General features: G+C 41.3%; 1 protein-coding gene and 1 long non-coding RNA gene across 5 annotated transcripts; one reads left to right on the top strand and one right to left on the bottom strand.

Annotated features, from left to right (window-relative positions):
- The first annotated feature begins 12 nt into the window (after nucleotides 1-12).
- Nucleotides 13-14,751, top strand: klhl17 (kelch-like family member 17). 4 transcript variants are annotated; one of them, XM_026154755.2, is made up of 12 exons: nucleotides 13-341; nucleotides 3,902-4,166; nucleotides 4,869-4,990; nucleotides 5,100-5,321; nucleotides 7,701-7,817; nucleotides 7,922-8,153; nucleotides 8,580-8,724; nucleotides 8,941-9,108; nucleotides 9,204-9,292; nucleotides 9,442-9,515; nucleotides 9,655-9,836; nucleotides 12,329-14,751. In XM_026154755.2, the coding sequence occupies exons 2-12, from the start codon at nucleotides 3,953-3,955 to the stop codon at nucleotides 12,555-12,557; spliced, it is 1,794 nt and encodes a 597-aa protein (XP_026010540.1). In that variant the 5' UTR covers nucleotides 13-341; nucleotides 3,902-3,952; the 3' UTR covers nucleotides 12,558-14,751. The 4 variants fall into 4 exon arrangements, with proteins under 4 accessions (XP_026010540.1, XP_026010541.1, XP_080151550.1 ...); XM_026154756.2 differs by lacking the exon at nucleotides 13-341 and adding an exon at nucleotides 381-1,117; XM_080295424.1 differs by lacking the exon at nucleotides 13-341 and adding an exon at nucleotides 1,232-1,973.
- A 6,371-nt stretch (nucleotides 14,752-21,122) lies between these two features.
- Nucleotides 21,123-23,455, bottom strand: LOC145422740 (uncharacterized). Its single transcript, XR_013904030.1, has 2 exons — nucleotides 23,226-23,455; nucleotides 21,123-22,011 (listed from the first exon to the last, which is right to left on the bottom strand). It is a non-coding gene; the product is annotated as an uncharacterized LOC145422740 (long non-coding RNA).
- Between the last annotated feature and the right edge of the window lie 48 nt (nucleotides 23,456-23,503).

Raw genomic sequence — 23,503 nt, 5'->3', positions numbered from 1 at the left:
TAAAATGCTAACGAACTTTATTTGTTTAGTTTTTGATGAAAGTAAAGTCGGCACAAATACAGTGAACAAATAATCAACTGATTATTTAAAACAAATATACGGTAGTGCGTTCACGGAAACCTCGAAATTTTCTTGCGCGTGCAAGATCGGACACTGTTTTGATGCAACACGTGAGGTTTAAATAAAATGTTCAGCTGCATTTACCAGACACAGGAAGCCAAATATCCAGAGAGGAGTACAGTATTTTTTAAACGTTACTTTGCACGGCCTCAAAGCTGGGCAAGCTTACAAACCGAAGGAAGTCACTGCTGTCATCGCATCGACACCGACGACGGCTGGTCGTGAGTACCCTGTGCTTTAATTTTTTTCAGGTTAGCTAACGTTACCTTAGCGGCTAGCTTCATAGACAGCTTATTTAGAATCACTGGCTATCTCACGTAGAGATAATAAAGACAGGGTGCTTATTTTACGTCAGTAGTAGGGTGATAAGTGTATAATTTGCACGTAAATAACGAGGAAAAAATTACAGAAGCTGTGCATTATTGAACACGTTTGTAGTTATGTTTCATTTTATTTTCCGGGCTAACCAAAACGGGGTATGTTTCATATTGTGGCCAATCACAGCGCGTCACTGAAAACTCCGCCTTTCACAGTAGCACAGACGGATACGTCGAACACACTTCCGTGTTCCGACAAGACAAAAGTGGTGGCTTAAGGTCGCGTGTGTCTGTGGGCTCGTAAACTGAACATTCACTGCATTAGTTTGCCGGTTGGTCATTTGAAATGACATACCGGTGTTTTTCAACCATGTCTTCCTTTTTAACGTATTAAAATTTAACAGCATGAGCAAGCCTTGCTACCTTCGGCTTCGACAATTACAGCGTCACCTTAACAGACCGATGTCAGCTTTCAGGCAGCTCTTTTTTTGCATTGACGTCAAGCACATACAGCACAAAACAGAGGCTTTCTTCATATTTCCTATGCTCGAGTCACAATATGGACCGATAAGTAGACGGTGATAGGATTTTAGAGCCTTCTGACTGCGACAGCTCTTCATTCATCTCCCCTTACCTCCTGGAACACACTGTCTTCAAGGATAACTGCAAAACAACCACCGGTAAAGCCATTATACATTCATTTTCTTTCCTATTGCCGCTGCTGCAGCTGACATATGCTCTTATTCAGTGCTGATGGAGTGGGGGTTGGGGTTTCCGTAGATCACATAGTGATATTTGGATAGGAACATCCCTGTGTCCCCCAATGAAATTGTGCATTCAGCAGGATTGTGCAGGCACTATTTATCAAGGAGCAACTCAGCCTCTGTGTGGATACCAGCCAGGGTTTGGGGGTAGAGACGATAAAGGGAGAAACAAGCCTCAGATGAACAGGACAAGTGTTTCAGTTTGTTAGTTTAACTGTGACAGTTGTTTTCACATCTACCACAACATCCCGTGTTTCCATGTCTCATTTTCCAGCATTGTCTCTTACTATTCCCTTGGGCATGAGAGCAGATTGTTCCCTCATAGAGGAACATGGCTGGTGTGCGTGTTTTTGTTTTTTTTAATGGGCTATTGTGTTTTGGAAAATGGGACCCAGGGGTAGTAGCCAGGCAGCTGTGATGACATTTGAGATGGTGCTCGGTGGGATGGGGGAAGAGTGTTGAATTGAAAGCGACAGAGCCGTTATTAGGATGTACTGATCATAACAGGGAACTGCTTATTTGACAGTCATGTGAAACTTAACATAATCAGGAAAAATGGTACAATGGGTTTCAGCATTGAGCATTGCACTTCTTGGACTTCAAACTGGTCAATATTCTCTCCTGATGAGATTCTGCTTGTTGCATAATTGCTCTGATTAACTCAAGATTGTAAACCTCCTGTCATATGTCTAAATAAAGCATACAGAGGCTGTTTGCATGTGGTGGTTCAAAGGGAATGTTCCAGCTTGGTGTATTAAATAGATATCCTAAGGTATGTGTGATTTTTATTTATTTGTTTAATGTGTGTGGCTGTAAGGTCCTGCAGGCAATGACCACACTTATCAGGGGTCCTGTAGTTTAAGAATCCTTCTTTATCATTAAAGTTTAAACATATATCACATATATTCCTTTATTTTCAATCATATAAGTTCTTCTACACCTGTGAATGCTCACATTAAATAACAGCAAAGTTTAAAATAATGACATCAGTCTAAGTACAGCTAATATATTTAAGCAAAAAAAAAAAAAGTCTAAATGTGTGGTTACTGTGATTTCTTTTTCACTTTTGGCTGATATTCTAAATATTGTCATCTCTGATACAGCACCTCTGGCTGTGAGAAGAGCAGCCCCACCAAACCGGCTGTTCAGACCGTATGTTTTGCGAAGAGCAGTCCAATCAGAAGGCCAGTCAGATCAATTGATTTAAAAGAAGAGCATGTAAAATAGTGTTTCGGTGTTTATCTGGGGCTGGGTCATAGGGGCAGCAGTCTAAGCCGAGAAGTTGGTCTCTTAAGCCACATCCTACGATCTTATCCAGGGGAACATTGAAGGGTTCCCAGGCAAGGGAAGGAGCTTGAGGGAGAGCCCCTTGTAGCCACATTTTAATTATTCGTCTGAACGCAGGGCGAACCAGCGTCTGCTCAGTGGCTAAATACTTGCAAATCACTTGCCAGCAAGAATTCAGTGTTCCTCTGTTTCACACTCACATCCACTCCTCGCTTGTCAGGTCAGGTTTCAAATGGAAAAGATGGTAGTGATGTTGTGCTGGCTGTGTCCATCTTTCATATGTGTGTGTGTGTGTGTGTGTGTGTGTGTGTATATGCATGTGTTAGTCCCCGTAGGGAAATTACTCCTCTGCATTTAACCCATTCACCCAGTGAAGCAGTGGGCAGCCACCAATGCTATGGGGACGGTACCTTGCTCAGGGGTACCTCAGGGTAGTTGTTCAGTGGAGTCGAACCCCCGACCTTCCGGTCATGGGGCAACCACTCTACCTACTGAGCTATCCCTGCCCCCCCCCCCCCCCCTTTTTTTTTTTTTTTTTTTTTAAATTAAAGGCATTATGTGTGTGTATGCGTTAGTCTGTGTATGCGTTATATACAGTTTATGGGATGAATTGTGGGCTCCAGGGTCCTGTTCATCCCAGATAAATAATCCTTTTTTTAGCTGCATTAGATAAATAAGAATTATTTGAAAGCTATTCTTCAAAGGTTACAAACGTGGAGCTGCAAATGAGTATGAAGGTTATATTTTTGATAGCGTGGCCTCCCCAACCCCATAGTCAGCTTCTGCTTATAAGCCTTTCACACTTTTAAGGTATCACTGCATCGGAGTTAGTGCATTATATTTTGTTTTGTTTAAGAATCAGTCTGTTCTTGGCCTGTGGTTTTCTACTCTTGCTTCAATCTGGTTTCCTCATCTGGTCACTACATATTCATCAGACAACAACTTCTAAGATGCTGCGTGATGACAGTTATGCAACATGCAGAAGTGTGTTCTTCCATTCAAGAGCAGAGTGGGGGAGTTCACAGCTAAATGTGGTCCAATTAAATTGCAAGTCAGGATGGATCACACTGATTTGATGGCAGGCTCATCCATAATGTCCATCTTTTGAAACTCTCTGGTGTGTCATAGTGAGATCTAATCATTCCTGAGACTGAATGTGAAATAATCAGGCCATCCATCCTACTACACTTTGTGATTGTACTCAGATTTCTGTCATGCTGGCAGGACTTCCTGTCATAGCTGACAGGATGGGTGCTATAACTGTATAATGATTGCCCAGGACACCTGTCATAACGGCTCACTCCCTATAGATAAGCAAAGCCAAGACTTTTGTCTACCCCCCAAAAAAAGGATTTTATTATGATGATGATATTAGTATTGGCCGACATTAAAAAGCTTTTCTTGACGTTTCAGTTGCCAAGAGTGCGGCCCAGGCACGAGCCCACGACTGCAACGTCAGGCACCATGATGGAGGGGGGCATGCAGCTGCTCAACCGTGATGGCCACAGCATCTCGCACAACTCAAAGCGCCACTACCACGACTCCTTCGTGTCCATGAACCGGATGCGACAGCGTGGCTTGCTATGTGACATCGTCCTTCATGTCTCCAACAAAGAAATCAAGGCGCACAAAGTGGTGCTGGCGTCCTGCAGTCCATACTTCCACGCTATGTTTACCAGTAAGTTCAGTCTGTGTTATGGACCTTGATGATGCATATACTGTATACTCTCCCTGAAGTTAACAAAGATGAGCAAGTGGCATGACAAACTCAAACTGCAAACTATTTTTCTCTGTTGTTTGAGTTTGTTTACATTAGAACTTGTTTTTGCGTGGGTGCGTGCCGTTATGGCTGTTCCATCCTTTCAGCATCATCGCTTCCTTCCACCTATTCCTGTCTGGGGCACAGGTGGTCATGTGAGGTGTGTGTAAGTCAGATTTCCTCCCAAACACTAGCCCTTTGTGAGGATGCTGTGTGTCTCCAGACAGTCATTTGCCTGGAGACTCAGCTGCTAGACTTCATGTCATCTGACAGAGTCCCTAATTAAGCTATTTTAACAGAAAACCTCAGCAGAGGTGTTTGTGAGGTTGTCTAACTATGAGTCGATGAAGCTCGTGACTGTTACTGTAGAAGCTCCAGGCTTAGTTCTGTGGGAGAGAGAGTGTTTATATCCAGGAATTTCAAAAATCTCACACACTTGAAACGACTGATTTAATAAACGGTAACAAATGAGCTGTGCTGACATTTTGCAGCAGTGCTGTAAATGCTATGAGATGCCATGTGTCAGTATGATTGAAGAGGGAGGAGTTTTGCTATCAGCTGGAGCTTTACTCGGTGTAATTTGTTAAAATTAATCTGATCTCATTCTGTGCGGCCACGCAGATGAGATGTCTGAGAGCCGTCAGACCCACGTGACCCTTCACGACATTGACCCTCAGGCTTTGGAGCAGCTGGTCCAGTATGCCTACACAGCAGAGATTGTGGTCGGGGAAGGAAATGTGCAGGTAGGCTTGACGTTTTAAGATTCACATACACAACTGCTAAACCACTTTTTTCTTTCTTTTTCATATGGCACAAAAAAATTAACAGACTTTGCGTTTCCACCTGTTGTAGACACTGCTCCCAGCAGCGAGCCTGTTGCAGCTCAATGGGGTGCGGGACGCCTGCTGTAAGTTCCTCCTCAGCCAGCTGGACCCCTCAAACTGCCTGGGCATCCGAGGCTTCGCTGACACACACTCCTGCAGCGACCTGCTCAAGTCAGCACACAAGTATGTCCTGCAGCACTTTGTGGAGGTGTCCAAGACTGAGGAGTTCATGCTGCTGCCACTGAAACAGGTAGGGGTGATGATTAATCTATCATGAATAATGCCAAAGCACAAAGGACACACAGCAATGCTTACATCTATAATTTTTCCCCAGCATAATGTGTACACAAGCACAGCTTTTTCTTTTTTAAACCGCATCAACATGCCACGGGGAAGTTGTGTGCTTTTGACATTCACTAGAGAAACTTTTTCTCCTGCCTGTTTTCACTGTCTTCTGCAGTTTTGTCATCTGGCAAGTCAGCTAAGCCAAACTATCACTTATTCATTAGCAGGGCTCAGCGGTGGCAGCACTCTGGTTCCTGTCTGGGAAGTGGTAATTAGGCAAAGCCAGTGACATTTCCACAGCTGCTGTGCTGTTTAGAGAGCTAACAGCAGTGTTTGCTCCTCTGACGTAACAATAATGGTTTCTATTTTGGTTCAATTTTCTTTTGCTTGTTTTAACCAACGTTTTAAGAGAAATGCATCTTGTAGGTGTACCCATTTATTATTTTAGAGCGATGTAAGGAATGCTGGGCCTTGGGAAAGAATATAACCCTGGTCAAATGAGCTGCTCAGCAGCCAAACACTGCTATCAGTTACCTGTGAAGAGGGCAATGTTTGGCTAACAAGAACTGCAAAGTCCTTTTTGGAATAGATCCCGAAGGAGTGAAAATATTTTTTTAAAAAGTTGTTGCCCAAAATTGTTGCAGAAAAGGCAGAAACATACGCTAGCTTCTTACTGCAAAGTGATACAAAATCCAGCGGGACATCCTGGCATATTGTATTTGACATTTATGTGTTGGTATTAGTCTATTCCTGGCATGCTAAAGAATAAAGTAGTGCTGCTGTTGGGTTATTTAAACTTCCTGTTTCCTGCAGTTTAAACACACCTACCTGAGTACAAAGTTTACATGTTTTTATTTTTAAACTTTTAGAGCAATTTGTGTTTTTTTTAAAAAAATTGGTGTTCATGATATCAGACAGCTTCTAAAAGCCCACAGAGGCACATCATGTTTTTGTTTCAGGCAGGGGCTCACTGTAACATCTAAAGAATTGAGAAAATATATATTCTCTTAGATGAAATGTTTAAGAAGGTAACAGCAAATTAAAAGGAAGTTGAAGAAAATTAACAAACTGCTACTACCATCCCTTTCCTGTTATTTTCTCACTCTTTAAATAACAATTCCCACAGTCCTAAAGCGATGTTGTTCCACCAGAGTAACACACTAAGCTTCCCTCTGTATCTGGCCTTCAAAGCCCAGAGACTGAATCTGCAGTGTGTGGGCACAGTCCATTAAAACACTGAAACTTAAGCTGCATAAAAGCAGATTAAAAATAGGCCATTTTCTTCATTCCTGTTCTTCTGTCTCTCTCTTTCTCTTGGCTTACTCCACTGTCGTGTCTGCAGCTGTTCTGTGACTGTCATAAATCTGCACCAGATCAGGATTTATGTACTGGCTGCTCTACAGGACTCCAAGCTCACAGAGCTGTGAAATATGCCCCATATTTCTTCTGATGTTCTCTGGAGGAAGTGGCAAGGCACGACAGGATTGTGACTTGCCAAATTTGGTGATGTAGAGTCGTATGCGTGACATTTTGAAGACAACAGTCGACAGATTCCTCCTAATTACTGCGTTTAGCTTATGAAGACATGAGTACTTTGACACAGTGGCGCTCATATGTCCCTCAATCGTGCTGCCATGCTATGAAAAGGCAGTAAAGGCGTTTTTCTCCATATGCACCCACACATTCTGGAGTTAATTTGATGCACTATGTGCATGCAGTGGTAGGAGGGACTGCAGGGTGGGGCAGTGGCATCAGCAGTATTTCTGTGTGTGACTCTGGATTAGAGGAGGCTGTTCCTGGGAGGGTTTTGCTCTGATCTGGCCAGGCAAGACAGCAGCAGCAGCAGCTGGCTTCCTTGGTCCCACCCAGCCCTGCCAGCTTAGGCTTGGGCTGGGAACACTGCCAGCCAGCCACTCAGAGTCCAGCATTCGTTGTGCCACAGATGCACAATTGAAGAAGTGGTAGCTTAAACTATTACTTAAACTGTATCACGGCTCACGTGCACACACACAGGCTGTAATATAATGCACAAGCGAAGTGTGCACGATGTCAGAGTCGTGCTTTATTGAGTCATCCTTTCTTTCATTTTGAATTGAGACAACAAAACAAAAGGAGATGCAAGACTTCAGCTGAAGTCACCATATACAGGAACTAACACGGTCTGTGACCCATGCAAATTACTTCCTGTGTGTCGATTTCTACAACCACAAGAAAGTATTCTGCAAATGCTTTTCAACGGTCCAAGTTGATACACTATGATTTAAAAAAAAATAAAAGAATAATATAAAGTTGTAAGCGATAGTATAATTTCACTCTTCCTATATGCTTTGTCTTTGCGATCCAGGTCCTAGATTTGATTTCCAGTGACAATCTCAATGTGCCATCTGAGGAGGAAGTGTACCGAGCCGTGTTGAGTTGGGTAAAACATGATATAGATGGACGCAGGCAACATGTACCTTGGGTAAGTCGTTTGGTTTCCATGTTACCCACCCCATTCCCCTTTTTGTTGTTTAACTCTGTGTAGCGCCACCCGCTCATCACCCACTCTCCCACTGTCTTCGCTAGCTGATGAAGTGCGTGCGGCTGCCATTGTTGAGGCGAGACTTTCTGATGAGCAACGTAGACACGGAGCTGCTGGTGCGTCACCACTCGGAGTGCAAAGACCTGCTAATCGAGGCCCTAAAGTATCACCTGATGCCGGAGCAGAGGGGTGTCCTAAGCAACAGCCGGACGCGCCCACGACGCTGTGAAGGCGCCAGCCCTGTGCTCTTCGCCGTTGGTCAGTGTGCATCTGAAGGTACCCATTAGGGTACACTTGGACCACACACATCTCTAGCTCACCAGTCACTCATGATTTTTACAAATGCCAGCATTTTTTTATTCTGTGTGAACTGCATGTTGGAACTTGAATAGTGCGCCTGTGTACACACACACTCACACACACACGTCAGATGTGTCTCCATCGACTGTTTCCAAAATGAACAATCTGACCTTTACACCCACTATGATTGGAGGCTGTGAGGCTCTAATACTTCTCCTCCCTCATTTTTAACTTCTAGCGTTGCTGTTTGGAATGACTGTAAACACATTTCATTTTCACTCCTTTTAAAAACCCGAAGTTGAAGTCCTCGTTTTCTCATGTCACCATCCTCCTGATGACATTTGCGTTTTTGCTCAAAGCATTTTTCCTCATTTTTTTTAGTGTATGTTTGTTCTTTCCCAGGTGGTGGCAGCTTGTTTGCTATCCACGGAGACTGCGAGGCGTACGACACCAGAACAGACCGTTGGCACATGGTGGCGTCCATGTCCACTCGGCGGGCACGGGTGGGCGTGGCAGCAATTGGGAACAGACTATACGCTGTTGGAGGGTAGGTGATAATAATCGCAGCGTTTGACCCTAAAAAGTTATTTGTTACTCAAACATTACATTGTGTGATTTGAGGGGAAGCAGAATTTGTGGATAATTTGCATTTGCTCGATAAGCTGGTGAGAGCTTTCTTCCATGCAAAGCAACTTTTTATCTTGTATGTTCACCGTTTGTTGCAAAGTTGTGCATTCATTTATATCCGTGTCGCTCTCTTTAGCTATGACGGCACCTCTGACCTTGCAACCGTGGAGTCCTATGACCCTATCACTAACTCCTGGCAACCTGAGGTTTCCATGGGAACACGACGGAGCTGTCTAGGCGTAGCTGTCCTGCATGGCCTGCTGTACGCTGCGGGGGGTTATGATGGAGCTTCCTGTCTCAATAGGTATGCACAGCCTGTTATTATGCTGATGATTACTGATCATTTTAAGCTGAATTAAATACACGTGAGCATCTGTCTTTTTTCACCTCTTCTTTTAGTGCGGAGAGGTACGACCCTCTGACCAGCACATGGACCTCAATCGCTGCTATGAGCACTCGTAGGAGATATGTTCGAGTAGCAACTCTGGGTAGGTACTGGCAAAAAAAACCAAGCTGTGCTCCTGTATTTACTTTTCACTGTTTGTATTTTAATAACTCACATCAAGAGGGAGTTGCCATCTCGGTATGCGACCGCTAATATTTACATTCTCAGTATTTACTCCCTTTTCCCCTCCAGATGGCAGCTTGTATGCGGTGGGAGGTTATGACAGCTCCTCACATCTCGCAACAGTGGAGAAATATGACCCCCAGGTATACAGCTGTTAAATTTATCATTAGAAAAACTCGTCTGTTGCCAGGTTTACCTAGACTGGATGCTGTAGACAGAGTGAAACGGTACAAATGAATCTGCTGTGTGAATATGTGCTCGGTCTCTTGATTGGCTGAATAGAGCAACACGTGGACCGCCATCGCCAACATGTTGAGCCGACGCAGCAGTGCCGGGGTGGCCGTGCTCGACGGCATGCTTTACGTCGCAGGAGGCAATGATGGCACCAGCTGCCTGAACTCAGTGGAGCGCTTCAACCCCAAGACCAACACCTGGGAAGGAGTTGCCGCCATGAATATACGCAGGTTAGCCACATTTACAAAGAGAACAGAGAGGTTATGGTTTGTTTTTTTACATTATGCTGCACCGCAAGAGGCAGAAAGAGAAGAGATGAGAAAAAAATCTGGGATGAATTCAAGGTAATAAATTAAACACACCTTTAGCCAACTGAGCCAGCAGGATGACCCAGTTCTCCCTTTACGCCTGCATAACTTCAGCTGGGAGTGAAGAATATGGAAACAGCCTCTGTGGGTTTTTTTTGTTTTGGTTTTTTTAGCGCTGTCCAGCTTTTATCCTTATTTTTGTGCTTCTAACAAGCACGACACCTTGCTGAAAGGATTTGAGAAGCACCACAGGCCAAGCCTCAGTTTTACTCTAACCTAAATAAAGAGATAAAACCATCTTCTTTGAAAAGCTGAAAAAATATCTGTAGCTCTGTCTGTATGTAGCTTGTCAGAATAGTATCTCGGCTGCAATTAGTTCGCTGTGTGCAAAAGGCTCGGGTGTCGGGGCATTTGGAGGATTTTTTTTCCCCTTGTGCTGCCAAAACCTTCTTAAGGCATAAACATCAAGTGGCCTATTTTCCACAACAGAGTTTTTATGTTTTAATTTTCTTAGAAGATGAAAGCTGAAACTCATCTTGCAAGTGATTATCAACAAAGGCATACGTGCACGCACGCTCGCAGCATTGTATTGTCACAGGATCTGCAGCAGGGAGGAAGATTTGGAGATGTAGCTGTTGAGGATTTGTGATAGCATCGGCAGATTTGCTCTTTCCCAGGGCAGACACACTTATGCATCCACACACGCACACTTGGTTATGTATGAGTCATTGTGTTGTAGGAGCAGAAAAACCTGACAACAGTTGACTGTGCAGCTCCATGAATAACCCATGGCATTAATCAGCTGTGTGCCTTGGAGTTCTTTTCTTATCCAGTTGCTGAGAGGCTCCATTTCCACAGTCCAAAACAATCACACTGTACTGGCTACTAATGTGTCACACGCTATAGCCACTTCTAACGTGTGCTGGTGTGGGAGACATTGTAGAATAATAGTCTTGTCCAAAATCATCTCATTGTGTTACGGTCACGACGGGGATATTTGAAATGAACATTAAAACCAAATTTGTTCCAAGTCCTCTTTAAGCGCAGAAAATGTTTCTTTTTTAAATTATTTATTTTTTACACCGATCATTTGCTTTGATTAAGAATTAAGTATAGATGTTCAAAAAGTACTGCTTTTTAAAGGTCTGTGCCATGTCAGGTTGCTTTAATCCCCAAAGCTAAATATTAAACAGAGTTGTGTTACCCGAGCACTGCAACAGGCTCATATACACATTATGTTACATTAAGGTTTTTGGTAGCGACAGTCCTGTGTGGTTTTTGAAACCCTCTTGTAGTTTTTTTTGTAAAAGTTCATGTTTGACTCAATAACTGCAAGGTGTCCAGGTCCTGTGGTTGCAAAACGAGCCCCAATCACCACCCCTCCACTACCATGCTTGACTGTGGCGTGAGATGTTTGAATGGATATACCGTGTTTACGGCAGTAATTTTGTCTGTCCAAAGTTCATTGTTCCTGAAGTCTTGTAGTTTGTTTAGGTTCGTCTTTGCAAACAAAAGCCATGTCACCTGGTTCTTTTTAGAGAAAATCGTTCCAAACAAGCCGCACGTGTTCACATTTTTAAATTTTACTGTCATAAACTTTAACATTTAACATGCTGAGGCCTGCAGCATCTGAGACAAAGTTCTTGTATTTTTTATTTATTTTTTTTCACGGCCTGACTTTTATGTGAATTTGCTGGGACATCTTCACTTGGGCAATTGTGGCAATGTGTTAACAAACACCTGAATGCTTCAGGCAGCAAACTGCCAAACGTTGCTGCTTTTATAGAGGTGCGCAAACTTGCTGATGATCAAAGTGCAATTCCTCATCAGCACCTGGCTGCTGCTTAGCTTATTTCCTGTGGAAGCAGTAAGGGAGTGCTTAACCATAGGACTGCACAGAGTCGTGTGAAAAGCTCTGTAAACAGCTTGTGTATATGATTATATAACATCTATAGGTAAGAGACAGCAGAAACTTTCTGGTTTCCACTTTTATCTTAAAATTTGAGTGGCATTGACTAATGGCCTTTGAGGAGGCTTTGGTTGCATGTCTGTGTGGAGAGCAAATGAGAAATGCTAGATGCCAAATTTCATCTGATAACTATTGGACATTGTCTGACGCTGATTCATTTTCATTATCCTTCTATTTTACTTTTAAAAAGAAACGATGGAGAGAAAATTGGCAACACCACAAGTCCCCAAAATTGACAGTTTCATCCAAAGGCTAAGCCAGTACACTGGTCATTGGGTGTCCCAATTGCTTCTCTTCTCTTTGAACACTGCAGCTTTTAGCTGTGGTTTCAGACCACATGAATTTGCTATTTGTTTCTTTGTCCGTTTCAGCAGTAGCGACTTGCACACATCATATTAAATATATGTGAGAACTTACACATTTAAATAGTCTTTTTCCCTTCCAGGAGCACTCATGACCTGGTGGCAATGGATGGCTGGTTATACGCAGTGGGAGGCAATGATGGCAGCTCCAGTCTCAACTCCATTGAAAAGTACAACCCACGCAGCAATAAATGGGTCGCAGCCTCCTGCATGTTCACACGGCGCAGCAGCGTGGGTGTGGCTGTGCTGGAGCTCCTGAACTTCCCGCCACCTTCCTCGCCCACCCTCTCGGTTTCTTCCACCAGCCTTTGACACGGGGTCATTGTTTGGCTGACCTCAGCCTCTGCTGCTACAGCCCAGACTGGCTCTGGGAAGAGACGCAACTGCTCTGTTTGAAACAAAGAAGATGAGGAGGAAGAGCGCTGGTGGTTGGACAGGTAAATGTGTGGAGGCGAGGGGAACAGATGGGCTGAGGCCTCGGTGTAGTGTGCTTCAGAATTAGTGGCAGTTTTGGTGAAGATTAGTGCACCAGAATTAAAATACAAACAAACATGCTGGTAATGGATTTAAAGATCTATGTTGTTTTCACTGATTATAGGAAACTGTAATGTACAGAATTTCACAAGTAAATTTTTTATTATATCAACAAAAAGTCCTTTTAAAAAATCAACAAAACTTTCAGTTTTGTGCATTTGCAGCTTCAGATACATTCTTAGCCTCATTGATTATATTAATTTGAGGTTGAATGAACAAAAACTGGGCTTACTGCATTGCATGTTCTAAATTTCCTCTAACAATCTGGCTGTTTTCAATATTCCCCTTAATTCTGGACTACACTATATCTGGCCTTAGTACCTCCACTGTATAGCCATAAAGATACCGGCTCCCTCCCATATGTGAACATTGACCAATCGTTCTTCAAAGCTCCACTTTTAAAAATAAATAAATAAATAAAAATAAAAAAATTTCCCACCGCTCTGGTGTTTGACACACCTAAAAACACGGTGGCCCCTTAATTCTGTCGTGTGTGATGTAAATGTATTTGGTTTGATGTTGCGGTCTCGCTGCAAGGTTTTTCTTTGACACCCAGAGGTTTTGCAATAATGTATTTAAAAAAAACAAAAGAGAGAGAGAGAAAAGCTGAATGATTTATTTTGGAATGTAGATTTTTACTGGTTGTACCATGCATGTTTATGTACTGGCACCAACAAGATAGGAAAAAATATATATATTGTAGTGCTGCTTTGCCACACTAGGTGGCAGTAACAGGCAATGTTGTAAACCCTCACTGCAAGAGCGCATGGACACCAACAGCATAGAAAAGCTAGGCCCTCAAAACTGTAAATGAGTTTGGATCCATTTTCTTTTTTTCTTTTTTTAAAGATATAAAACAGAGATGATAAAGTATATGTATTTATAAAAATGTATAAATGCTAATATATATTCTGTTTTAAATATGCTTAGGGAGGAAAGGAGATCCGACCTATGCCTACTTCAGAGTGTTTTTAATATATTTATTTAGATGTGTGATGTGCATATCATCAGTGGATATGACAAAGAATGTCTAAAGCATGAGAGGGGTAGAGTTTCTCCTGTTGCATCTCGAAATGCGGCCTTCGTTTTGCATTTCTAAATATTTCTTCACTGCCATAAGCATGACCGCATTTGACACTGCATTTGTGACAAAGGCTTTAATCGCTCGCAAACCTGCTGACCACTCAATGAAAGAAATCTATACTGTTTTTAATCCTGCTTCTTGATCAGTTTTTTCCAAAAATGTGGAAGTGGATATCATCCTGGAATTCAGTCAAAGCAGAAAGGTCTAGTTTAGCTTCAGTATGCCAACACTTGACACTAATCAGTAATGTTGTTGACACTTGGTGCTGTCATATTCCCTTTTTTATTACCTCATCATATATGCCGTATGATTAACCACAAATATAATGTCACTGAACCTGTTGTGGGTGATTTGGGAATCTCACCTGCATGTCTAAAGTAAATGGGACCTGGGTTCATTTCACGTGTCGTGCAGTGTTAACCTTTCCAAACTTCTGAGAAGTTGCCTTTTTTCCTTATTTTGAAGGATTTTTGTTGAACCTTTTCTGTTTATCTAAAACAACCTTGCGTTTTAATTTCTGTGTAAGTGCGGACGCTCGTAGAGTTGGAGTCGTGATGGCCTTATAGAGACGCTGTGATGAAGTCGATACAAGGCAGGGACAGACTTTAAAGACAAAAGGTGCACAAAACCACACAAGACTTTAGCCTCCATTCTGTGGATCCAAATGTACATAGAAAGATTGCTTAAGATATCTTACATCTATTTGTGCAATTTTATGTGACTGTAGCTTCTTCTTTTTTTTAAAGTTTGTGTTAAATGTGGTGATATTTATTTATGGTATGTTTCTTATTTATGATGGACTTTAAAATGTTGGATTTTGCACTGTTGCCAAATGGAGCAATACTATACACTTTAAAAAATGAATAAACATGTTTTCAAAGGTGAAAATTGTTCTGGTGATTTCAAACACACACAGAAACAACTGGTTGCAAGTGACATACAAAATGAAAAGTTGTAACTGAAGAGCAAAGGTTTACCCGTCCATGTATAAATGGTCCCTACAGTTGTGTCCATAAATTATTGGATAGTTCACCACCGTGCATTTTTAATTAAACATGTGACTGACGTGCAGACTCTCAGCTTTAATTCAAGGGGTTTAAAGCTTAAAGGCCTGGCAGACCATCTGCATGTGGTGATGTCCATGGGTCCTAGACTTCAGGCTTTCAGTGACCGCAAAGCATTATTAAACAGGAGTATTTAAAAACTATCCTTATAATTAAATAATAAATATTTAATTATGTTAAAATTATGTTAGTTTGTCAAAAAATGTCTGTAATTCCTAAACAGGTAATCATATTTGATACAGGAGTTTTTGAGAGTTCTACATCATCAAAAATAAAATAAGGCAGCAAATATGATTCATATTAAAACTTGTTTATACAGCTCGTGTACTGCACTTCATTTTAAAAGTCCACTGTAGTGGTGTGCAGAAGAAGAAATGCAAAAATTGTCTTTGTCCAGGAAATTATGAAACCTAATTGCATGCACATATTTATTCTTTAGCAACGGTGTACTCGATACCATCACATGTAAACAATGCAGCTCTCCATTTATCAAAGACAAACAACAACAAAAAAAGGCATGACGTTTATGGCGCTGGGAGCACTGTGACACTCGGAATAGTAGGTGTATGTTGTTTCCTAATAAAAACTGACTGACACACACACACACACAGAGTAACAGTTGTGTTTCTAACAGTTTGTTGCTAGGATCACTCTACACAGTTCTCTGGTCCATTCCCAACATACTGCTCTTTCACAGTGATCTACGTGGACAGCTGAGCACTCTCACTTTACCCGTCTTGACCTCAGTCACATGGCATTAACACCTGTGACTGCGTCTGCACACACACGACCCCATAAACTCGTACTCTTCCAAAACACATTCAGAATAAGATGTAAAACGCCTACGGCTGTCTTATAACCACAGTAGGATGAGATGGAGATCTCTGTGCTTGCTTGATGATATATAACATAACCTCATGTATGTTCACTATAATAACCTTTTTCTGAAAATAACAAAGTCTACCTATCAGAAATGACAAAAAGGTCTTAGACTAATTTAAGCACGTTAATAAATTTGAAAATGACTGCAGGTTTATTGTGGGTGATGCTGCAGGCTGCTTTTTGTTACTGATGACTGTTAAATAGATACATTTGAAATTGTACATACTGGTACTGATATTAAAGGGACATTTCACCTCAATCAAACACCTGAACTTTAGAAAGGTGGATTTAAAAATATGTTGGGTTTTTTTTTTGTTCCTGTCTTTGCAAAGAACAGTATCAAATCATACTGATTATATATTATAGGTTGGTCTTTTGTTTTTTAAAATAAAACCATTCTTATTCTTTGGACAGTACGCATTAGCCAGGTAGCCAAGAAAATCTGAATTGTGGGGTACTGCTTTCCAAACCAGGGTGCACTTCTGAGGAAGTACATATGAAGATGAGTATGGAAGGAGACATGAGAAGCATGACCTGGAAAGTTTGTTGTCAGTCTAAACTCAGTCATATCTGAACACACAATGCGTTTTTTATTCAGTGCAATGACTGATCTCTAATATATAAATTTCCACAAAGAAACCTAAAAACCATCAGAGATGGGCGTTGCTCGTTTTAAGTCTACAATCTGCTTCATGTTTGTCTTTAATTTCAACATGATCTGCTGATGGTTGCCACCTTTCTAATAGAGACAATTTACTAAGAAATAAACAAGCACAAGCTAAAAAATGTGGGCCCAGATTGTAACACACATGCTCACTGCGTGGCACCATCATGTATACGCAACACTACAAATACTGGTGGGTATTGTTGGGGGGGGGGGGGGGGGGGTTGCAAACCTCAGCTATACTGTTAACATTATTCAGTAATGTTGAGCTTAACTTGTAGTTCAGAAGTCAACGGTAGATGGAAAGTTCTGTCAGCTCTGCTGCTATCAGGACGCTAACGACTTTACAGTCTGTCTGGTCGAATGTGCTCACTCTGGAAGAGCTGCTACAGCTGATCTGGGGGGCCGTCTGTCCTCCCAGCATTCCTACCACTGCAGCATCTCCTTTTCCCCTGGTGTCAGCCTCCGCACAGCCTTTAACAAGCCACAGAGATGCTGTCACCTTCTCTGAAAGGGCTGCAGTGTCAACTTGGATTACTGCACCTACTGTGAGGGGGCTGATACACTTTTTGACTCTTTCAGCCGCATCAAAGACTGACTTATAGCCCATGGCAATCCAAAGAAATGATGTGGAAGGTCTTAAATCCTTAAATCCAAGAACAAATTGTGTGCTCAGTTGGAGACATAAAGTTCACTGTAAAAACTCTTCTTTTCTTTCAGCACTGAGAGTAAGGCCGTTTGAGTTAGCTAGCATTTAACTGCTACCTAAATAATCATTTAAGCTGGAGAACTAAACCATAGAACATCTCTATAAGGCTTTCTGTTATCTGGAAGTCACTTTTATATATATATATATTTAAAATCATATGAAATCCAAAACATGATGCTTCAATGTAATCAGTTTTTTTAAACACTTGCTGATTGTTCATGGGAAAAATTCTTTTGTGTGTGTTTTAACTTAAAAAACACAAAAAGTTCTTAAATTAAGCAAGTGAGTAAAATTCGAGAAATTGACCATAACAAACTGCTACTTTTGCTTTGGAGCTAGTTGCTAGCTGATTTTTTATTAAGCTTTTAAAGTCAAGTGCTGTCATGTGAAGCTGCCATATATCACAATTCAAACAACAGGAACACATGGCACAAATCAGAGTACCAACTAATAATATTTACAGTATTTTTACGATAAATCAAAGTCAAGGACAAAGATGTCCGATAGCAAAACAGGAAAATTATTGTGTGCGAAGCCCCAAAAGCAAAAGTAATGAAGACGTAGATTTAAACGATTTGAAAGAGAAACAGGAGAGCAAGATAAAGCTGCAGTTCATATCGTAAATGCAAATGCTTTAGATTTGCTTTTAGATTCTCATTTGATTATACACTCACTGGCCACTTCTTTAGGTACACGCACCAGTACTAGGACCCCTGTTTTCCTCAGAAACGCCTTAATTATCCCAATTATTGGGTGGATTCAACAAGGTGCTGGAAACATTCCTCACTCACATTTTGGTCCATATTGAGCTTCACACGGGTGCTGCAGATTTATCGTTTGCACATGTGTGATGACAATCTCTTGTTCCACCCAAAGGTGCTCTACTGGATTAAGATCTGGTAACTGTGGAGGTCATCTGAGCACAGTGAACGAATCATCCTGTTCAACGAACCAGTTTGAGATGATTGGAGATTTGTTACATGGTCCTGTTGATACGAGGCAGGATGGATTCTTTTATTTAACTTTCATTGTCATTTTTTGTTGTCATGTTTTTTGTTGTCATGTGTTGTCATGTGTTTCCATGTGCCTACAGGAAAACCTGATTTACAGACAAGCTTTCAAGAAATCATCCACGTAAACAATATAAAAAATAATAAAAACAACCCAAAATCATAAGAGATAATCCTCCATAATCATTTTACTGCCCATTTGTGGAGAACTGTGCCAATAGCCTCAGTTTCCTGTTGTTATCTGACAGCAGCAGCCGGAGTGGTCTTCCTGCGGCTGTATGTTTCTTGTGCATTCAGAGATGCTCTTCTGCAAACCTTGGTTGTAAGGTGTGGTTATTTATTTACTGTTACATTCTAATCAGCTGGTAAAAATCTGGGGATTCCCCTCTCAATGCTCACAAGGAAAGAGTCTGTTTTTCTAGGATATTTTCGTTAATTTCTTTTAGTATCATTCTCTGTAAATCCTAGTGGTGGTTGTGTGGGAAAATCCCACACAACCACCACTAGGATCAGCAGTTTCTGAAAAGCCTATTGTGCATTCAAATAAAAAAATAAAATAACATAAAAATACTAAAATTTGTGAGTTAAGTGCTTTGGTAGATATGACACAGATGATGGGATAATGATACTATAGCAGTTTCACTCAGATTTCTTTCCCCACTTCATTTTTCGCAGTTATCAGAACCAACAGTTCCAAGGAAATGATACAACCTGTCTAACACGCTGGCACAATACGTCCCTTTGACTCAATTGTTTTCCAGAGAAGTGAAAGTACGTAAATCATAAAAGATCACATCAAAAGGTGTTGTCTGGTTCCCATACTGGATGTAATTAGGTCTGTGTGCACATTTTAAAGTGCAGAGTGAAAGCACTCTTCTGTTTTATCACCACACTTTTATAACCCAGTCACAAATGAATGTGGAGTGTGTGACTTAAAGACAGGAACCTACTGAAGTAAGACACTATTAATCTGACTATGACAGATCTTCCCTTCAAAGGAGGCCACGGTCTAATTAAGATTCCTTGACGGTCGCCTTGTGTGAGAACTTTGGCACGTCTCATTCTCTGTTGGACACCTGATGTTGGGGGCCTCACATCCAGGCTCCGTTTTAGTGGCCTGAGGTGTGACTTTAGCACTGCTGCTCTCACCCGCTGAGCCTGGGTAAACACCAACAAGTGACTTCTGTGGGAGAAACACAGTTCAACCTACCACCGATGGAGGTAGCGTGATATACAGTGTCGTGAAAAAGTATTTGCTCCCTTCCTGAGTTTTATTTTGGCATATTTGTCACATGTATATGTTTCAGGTTATTGAACAAAATTTAATATTAAAAATCAAAAACCCAAGTAAATGCAAAATGAATATTTAAAATGATGACTTCATTCATTTGAAATTCATATGTAAAAAAGTTATTTCCCCCTAAAACCTAATAACAGGTTGTGCCAAACTTGGCAGCAAGAACTACAATCAAGCGTTTGTCACGACTGCCAGTGAATCTTTCACATCACTGTGGAGGAATTTTGGCTCACTCTTCTTTGCAGAATTGTTTTAATTCAGCCACAATGGAGGGTGTTGGAGCATGAATGGCCTGTTTAAGATCCTGCCAAAAAAATCTCAGTCTAATATAAGTCCGGCCATTGAATAGGCTACTCCAAAACCACCTTATTTATTTTATTTATTTATTTTTTGTGTAGGTAGGCTTGCTGTTGTTTTGGATCATTGCACTTCTGCATAACTCAAATGAGGTTCAGGACATGAACTGATGGTTGGACATCCTCCTTCAGGATTTTCTGGTAGAGAGCAGAATTCATGGCTCCATCAATTACAGCAGGTCGTCCTAAAGCAGCAAAGCAGCCCCAGACAACCACACTGCCACCACCATGTTTGACCATCGGTGTGATGGTCTTTTTATGAGAAGCTGTGTTAGTTTTATGTCACATGTAACAGAATTTAAACCTTCCAAAAAGTGTGAAGTCTTGGATATTTTCATCACGATATTGTTATGTAAATCTAAGACGAGCCTTTGTGTTCTTCTTAGGCAGCAGTGATTTTCTCCATGGATGCCATTTTTGCCTGGTCTCTTTCTCACCACTGTGCCATGTTTTCTCCATTTGTGGCTAATGAGTCCCACTGTGGTTCGCTGGAGTCTCAAAGCCTTAGAAATGGCTTTGTAACCCTTTCTGGACTGATAGATATCAGTGACTTTGTCTCTCAGCTGTTTCTTTAGCTCATGCTGTTATATGTTGCTTTTTGAGGTCTTTTAGGATACTTTACTTTGTCAGACAGCTTCTATTTAAGTGATTTCTCGATTCGGTAACTCTGGCAGTAATCAGGCCTGAGTGTGTTTAGTGAAATTAAACTCAGCTTCGTGATTTAACTTTTTAAAATCACGATTTAGCTTTTCACACATGGCTGGGTAGGTTTGGATAACGTTTCCCTCTTAATGAATGAAATTGTAATTTCATTCATTAAGAGAGCATTTTGTGTTTACTCGGGTTTTTTTTGCTTTGTTTTGTGTGATGATACGTGTAAGTGTGACAAATAAGCATAAAAAAAGAAATCAGGAAAGAGTGCTGTCAAATAGCTTTTGACTGCACTATATTTGGAAAATGGAAACAAAGTCGTTAATTTCAATAGAAACTGTTTGGAAATTATTGTGTATAGCGGATTTGTTTGGAAAATGTGATCCTTCCTACATGAGTCAGAACAAAGAAACTGACTTCCAGATAAGGACTTGTTTTTGACATAGTTCCAAGTATTTCCTCTTCCTGTTGAGTAATGTTAAACTACCTGTAGGAGACGTGACGTGATGAAACGTTTCTCCCACAAAACACTACGTCTGCTGTAGTCTCTGTGCTGTAGGCCCAGGAAAGTCCTGTGTTACTAAAAGCTTCCTGGTCACATAGGTTGTTCAAGGATAACACACGAGTTTAAAACGCCACCTTTACTGAGACAATAAGCATTACAATTAATATAACAGCTCACATTTTGGGACAGCAGTTGCCTAAAGGTATTCATGATGTCACACAAAGGAAAGTAGCGCTGTATAACGCCTGACCAAACGATGCATAATGAGCCGTTCATGGATCGCTGGTGTCTGTTGCAAATGAGATGTGGCCCGCCCCTGTTGAAAAGATGTAGGTACTTTTAGTGACCACATAGGATTGCAAAACACACCAGAAACAGGAATTTTCACTCCAGCTAATGTGTGGCTTGTTCGCTTTATTGCTAATGGGGGGAAAAGTATGGCCACAACTTTGATCCAAGGCAGAGCATTAGGCATCTTTAAAAGGTGGCCTAACTACTCGAGTTAAACTGTAAATATGGATATTCACATATTTGACTTTTGTGCTTCCAACCTTTTCAAAAACTTGTATATTTAGTAACTATATTCAGGCTTCCACAGTTAAGCATCAATTTTGCCAGTACTTCGAGAGGCCAAGATTAGGAAGCTTGAATATCTTTTTACCTCCATTTTTCCAGGAAAGTCATGGTGAGATTTAGAAATACTACAAATAGTATTTATGCCATGAAATGTAAGTTTGACCTGAATTATCAGGTCAAACTTGGGTTCTGTCTCATACAACCTGTTTCTGTGCTAGATGGTGAAATATCTGGAAAACGTATTATTGATAAAGGGCGTGCCTGATGAGGCACCTGACTGACCAAAGCAACTTAAAGTGGATTTATCTCACAGGAAAAATTCCCTGTTTCATTTTTCCTGTAATATTATGACTATGAGTGTGAGTCACTTCTGGCTGCATGTGTGAATTATCTGGTTCATCTTCCCGCTTTTCCATGATGATGCACAGCCAGACCTGAAAAGTAAAAATAAATGTTTAAAACCAGTCTGTTTGATTACTCAGTAAAATATCTGTGACATCTTCAGACCCTGTCTTTGGCGATCTTTTGTTTTGATTGAACTGAAAGTAAAAATGTAGCAACACGTGAAAGGTCTCCGGTGCTGAAACCAGGGGAGACAAAAATCCCTGAGATTTGTCAGGAAGGGGATTCGGAGTAAAAACAAAACCAAATACATGGGTCCATGGGCTGTGTGTCACAAACCCCCCCCACTGCTAATATATACATACTGCTACCGGTACATAATCATTTGCTCACTAGCATTATTTTAACTTTTAAAGGTTAGATATATGCTAAAAGGAATCAAATCTTTATTATAAACCTTACATATCATTATAGTTGAAGTTATTATTATTATTTCATGATACTCTTAAGCAAAATTTGCCTGGCAACAGCCACATTCAGTCTTTCTCCCCCTCTTTTTGCTTGGGTGTTTGCTTATCTCGATCCCACCTCTTATCTGGTCTCAATTCTATCGTCTGCCGCTTACCGAGACGCTTTATATTCACTTCCACTGCTGATTAAATTACTCGAGCCCCCCAAACGGGGTTTCAGAGAACATTATAACGCAGTCAGAAAGATGGCATAGTTTGGAGGCTGATGACTGTTAGCGCCTCAGGTGTATCTGTTTAAACAACTGGTTGAACAGGCTGGGATCAACTGACAGACCGCAGCGTGCGCTTAAAATTTATGACACTAGTGCAGCAGCTCAGCACAGACAATGATCTAATCAATGAGCAAACAGAGCGTGATCATGAGTTTTGGGCTTCGTTGTCTGACCGATAAGACCGCGTGTTCTATGAAGGAAGTTGGAAACCAGGGAATTGACACCTTTAACCAGATATGGGTGTTAAGACCTAACTTCTTAGAGTGACTCTCACTTTTAGGTAGTGGATATTTAATTTGGGAACATCCTCCTAAAATGCAAACAAGATGTGTTTGCATACACCTCTTGGCTTATGAAAATTTCAGTGGTTGAATTCACAAGCACCTGTTCCCTCTGTTGCAAACATGGATAAGAAAATATCACATTTCATATATCCTTGCTCTGAAAACAATGTGACGCCAGACATTTCCCCTCTTTGGGGTTAACAGATGTTTTGACCCTTTTTAAGCCCTGTGCTGTGTTTTTTTTATCCAGTCTACTAACCAAAAGCTCACAGATACTTACCTTGCAGTAATAAATAGAATACTTAAGTGTGGAGGCATTTTCATGTCTGGACATGCCAGCAGAAGTTCCCATCTTCCCGTGTGATTGACACACACCATCCAGCGTGTTTAGTGGCCAGTTATTGCAGCGGTGAGCCAACAATGAGCTCCATTTGGCTCCAGGAAGGTGTGAAATGGCACACTTCTCCTTGAACCCCCTCCTGTTGGCTTTGTTGTCGGGATTGATTTAGCAGACAGGGCAGGTCAGGGGAGTGTGTGTCCTTATTCACCGAGCGCGCA

The sequence above is a fragment of the Astatotilapia calliptera genome, chromosome 20, assembly GCF_964374335.1.
Source record: "Astatotilapia calliptera chromosome 20, fAstCal68.1, whole genome shotgun sequence".
Lineage (NCBI taxonomy): Eukaryota > Metazoa > Chordata > Actinopteri > Cichliformes > Cichlidae > Astatotilapia > Astatotilapia calliptera.
This window is presented reverse-complemented; position numbering and strand designations above follow the sequence as displayed.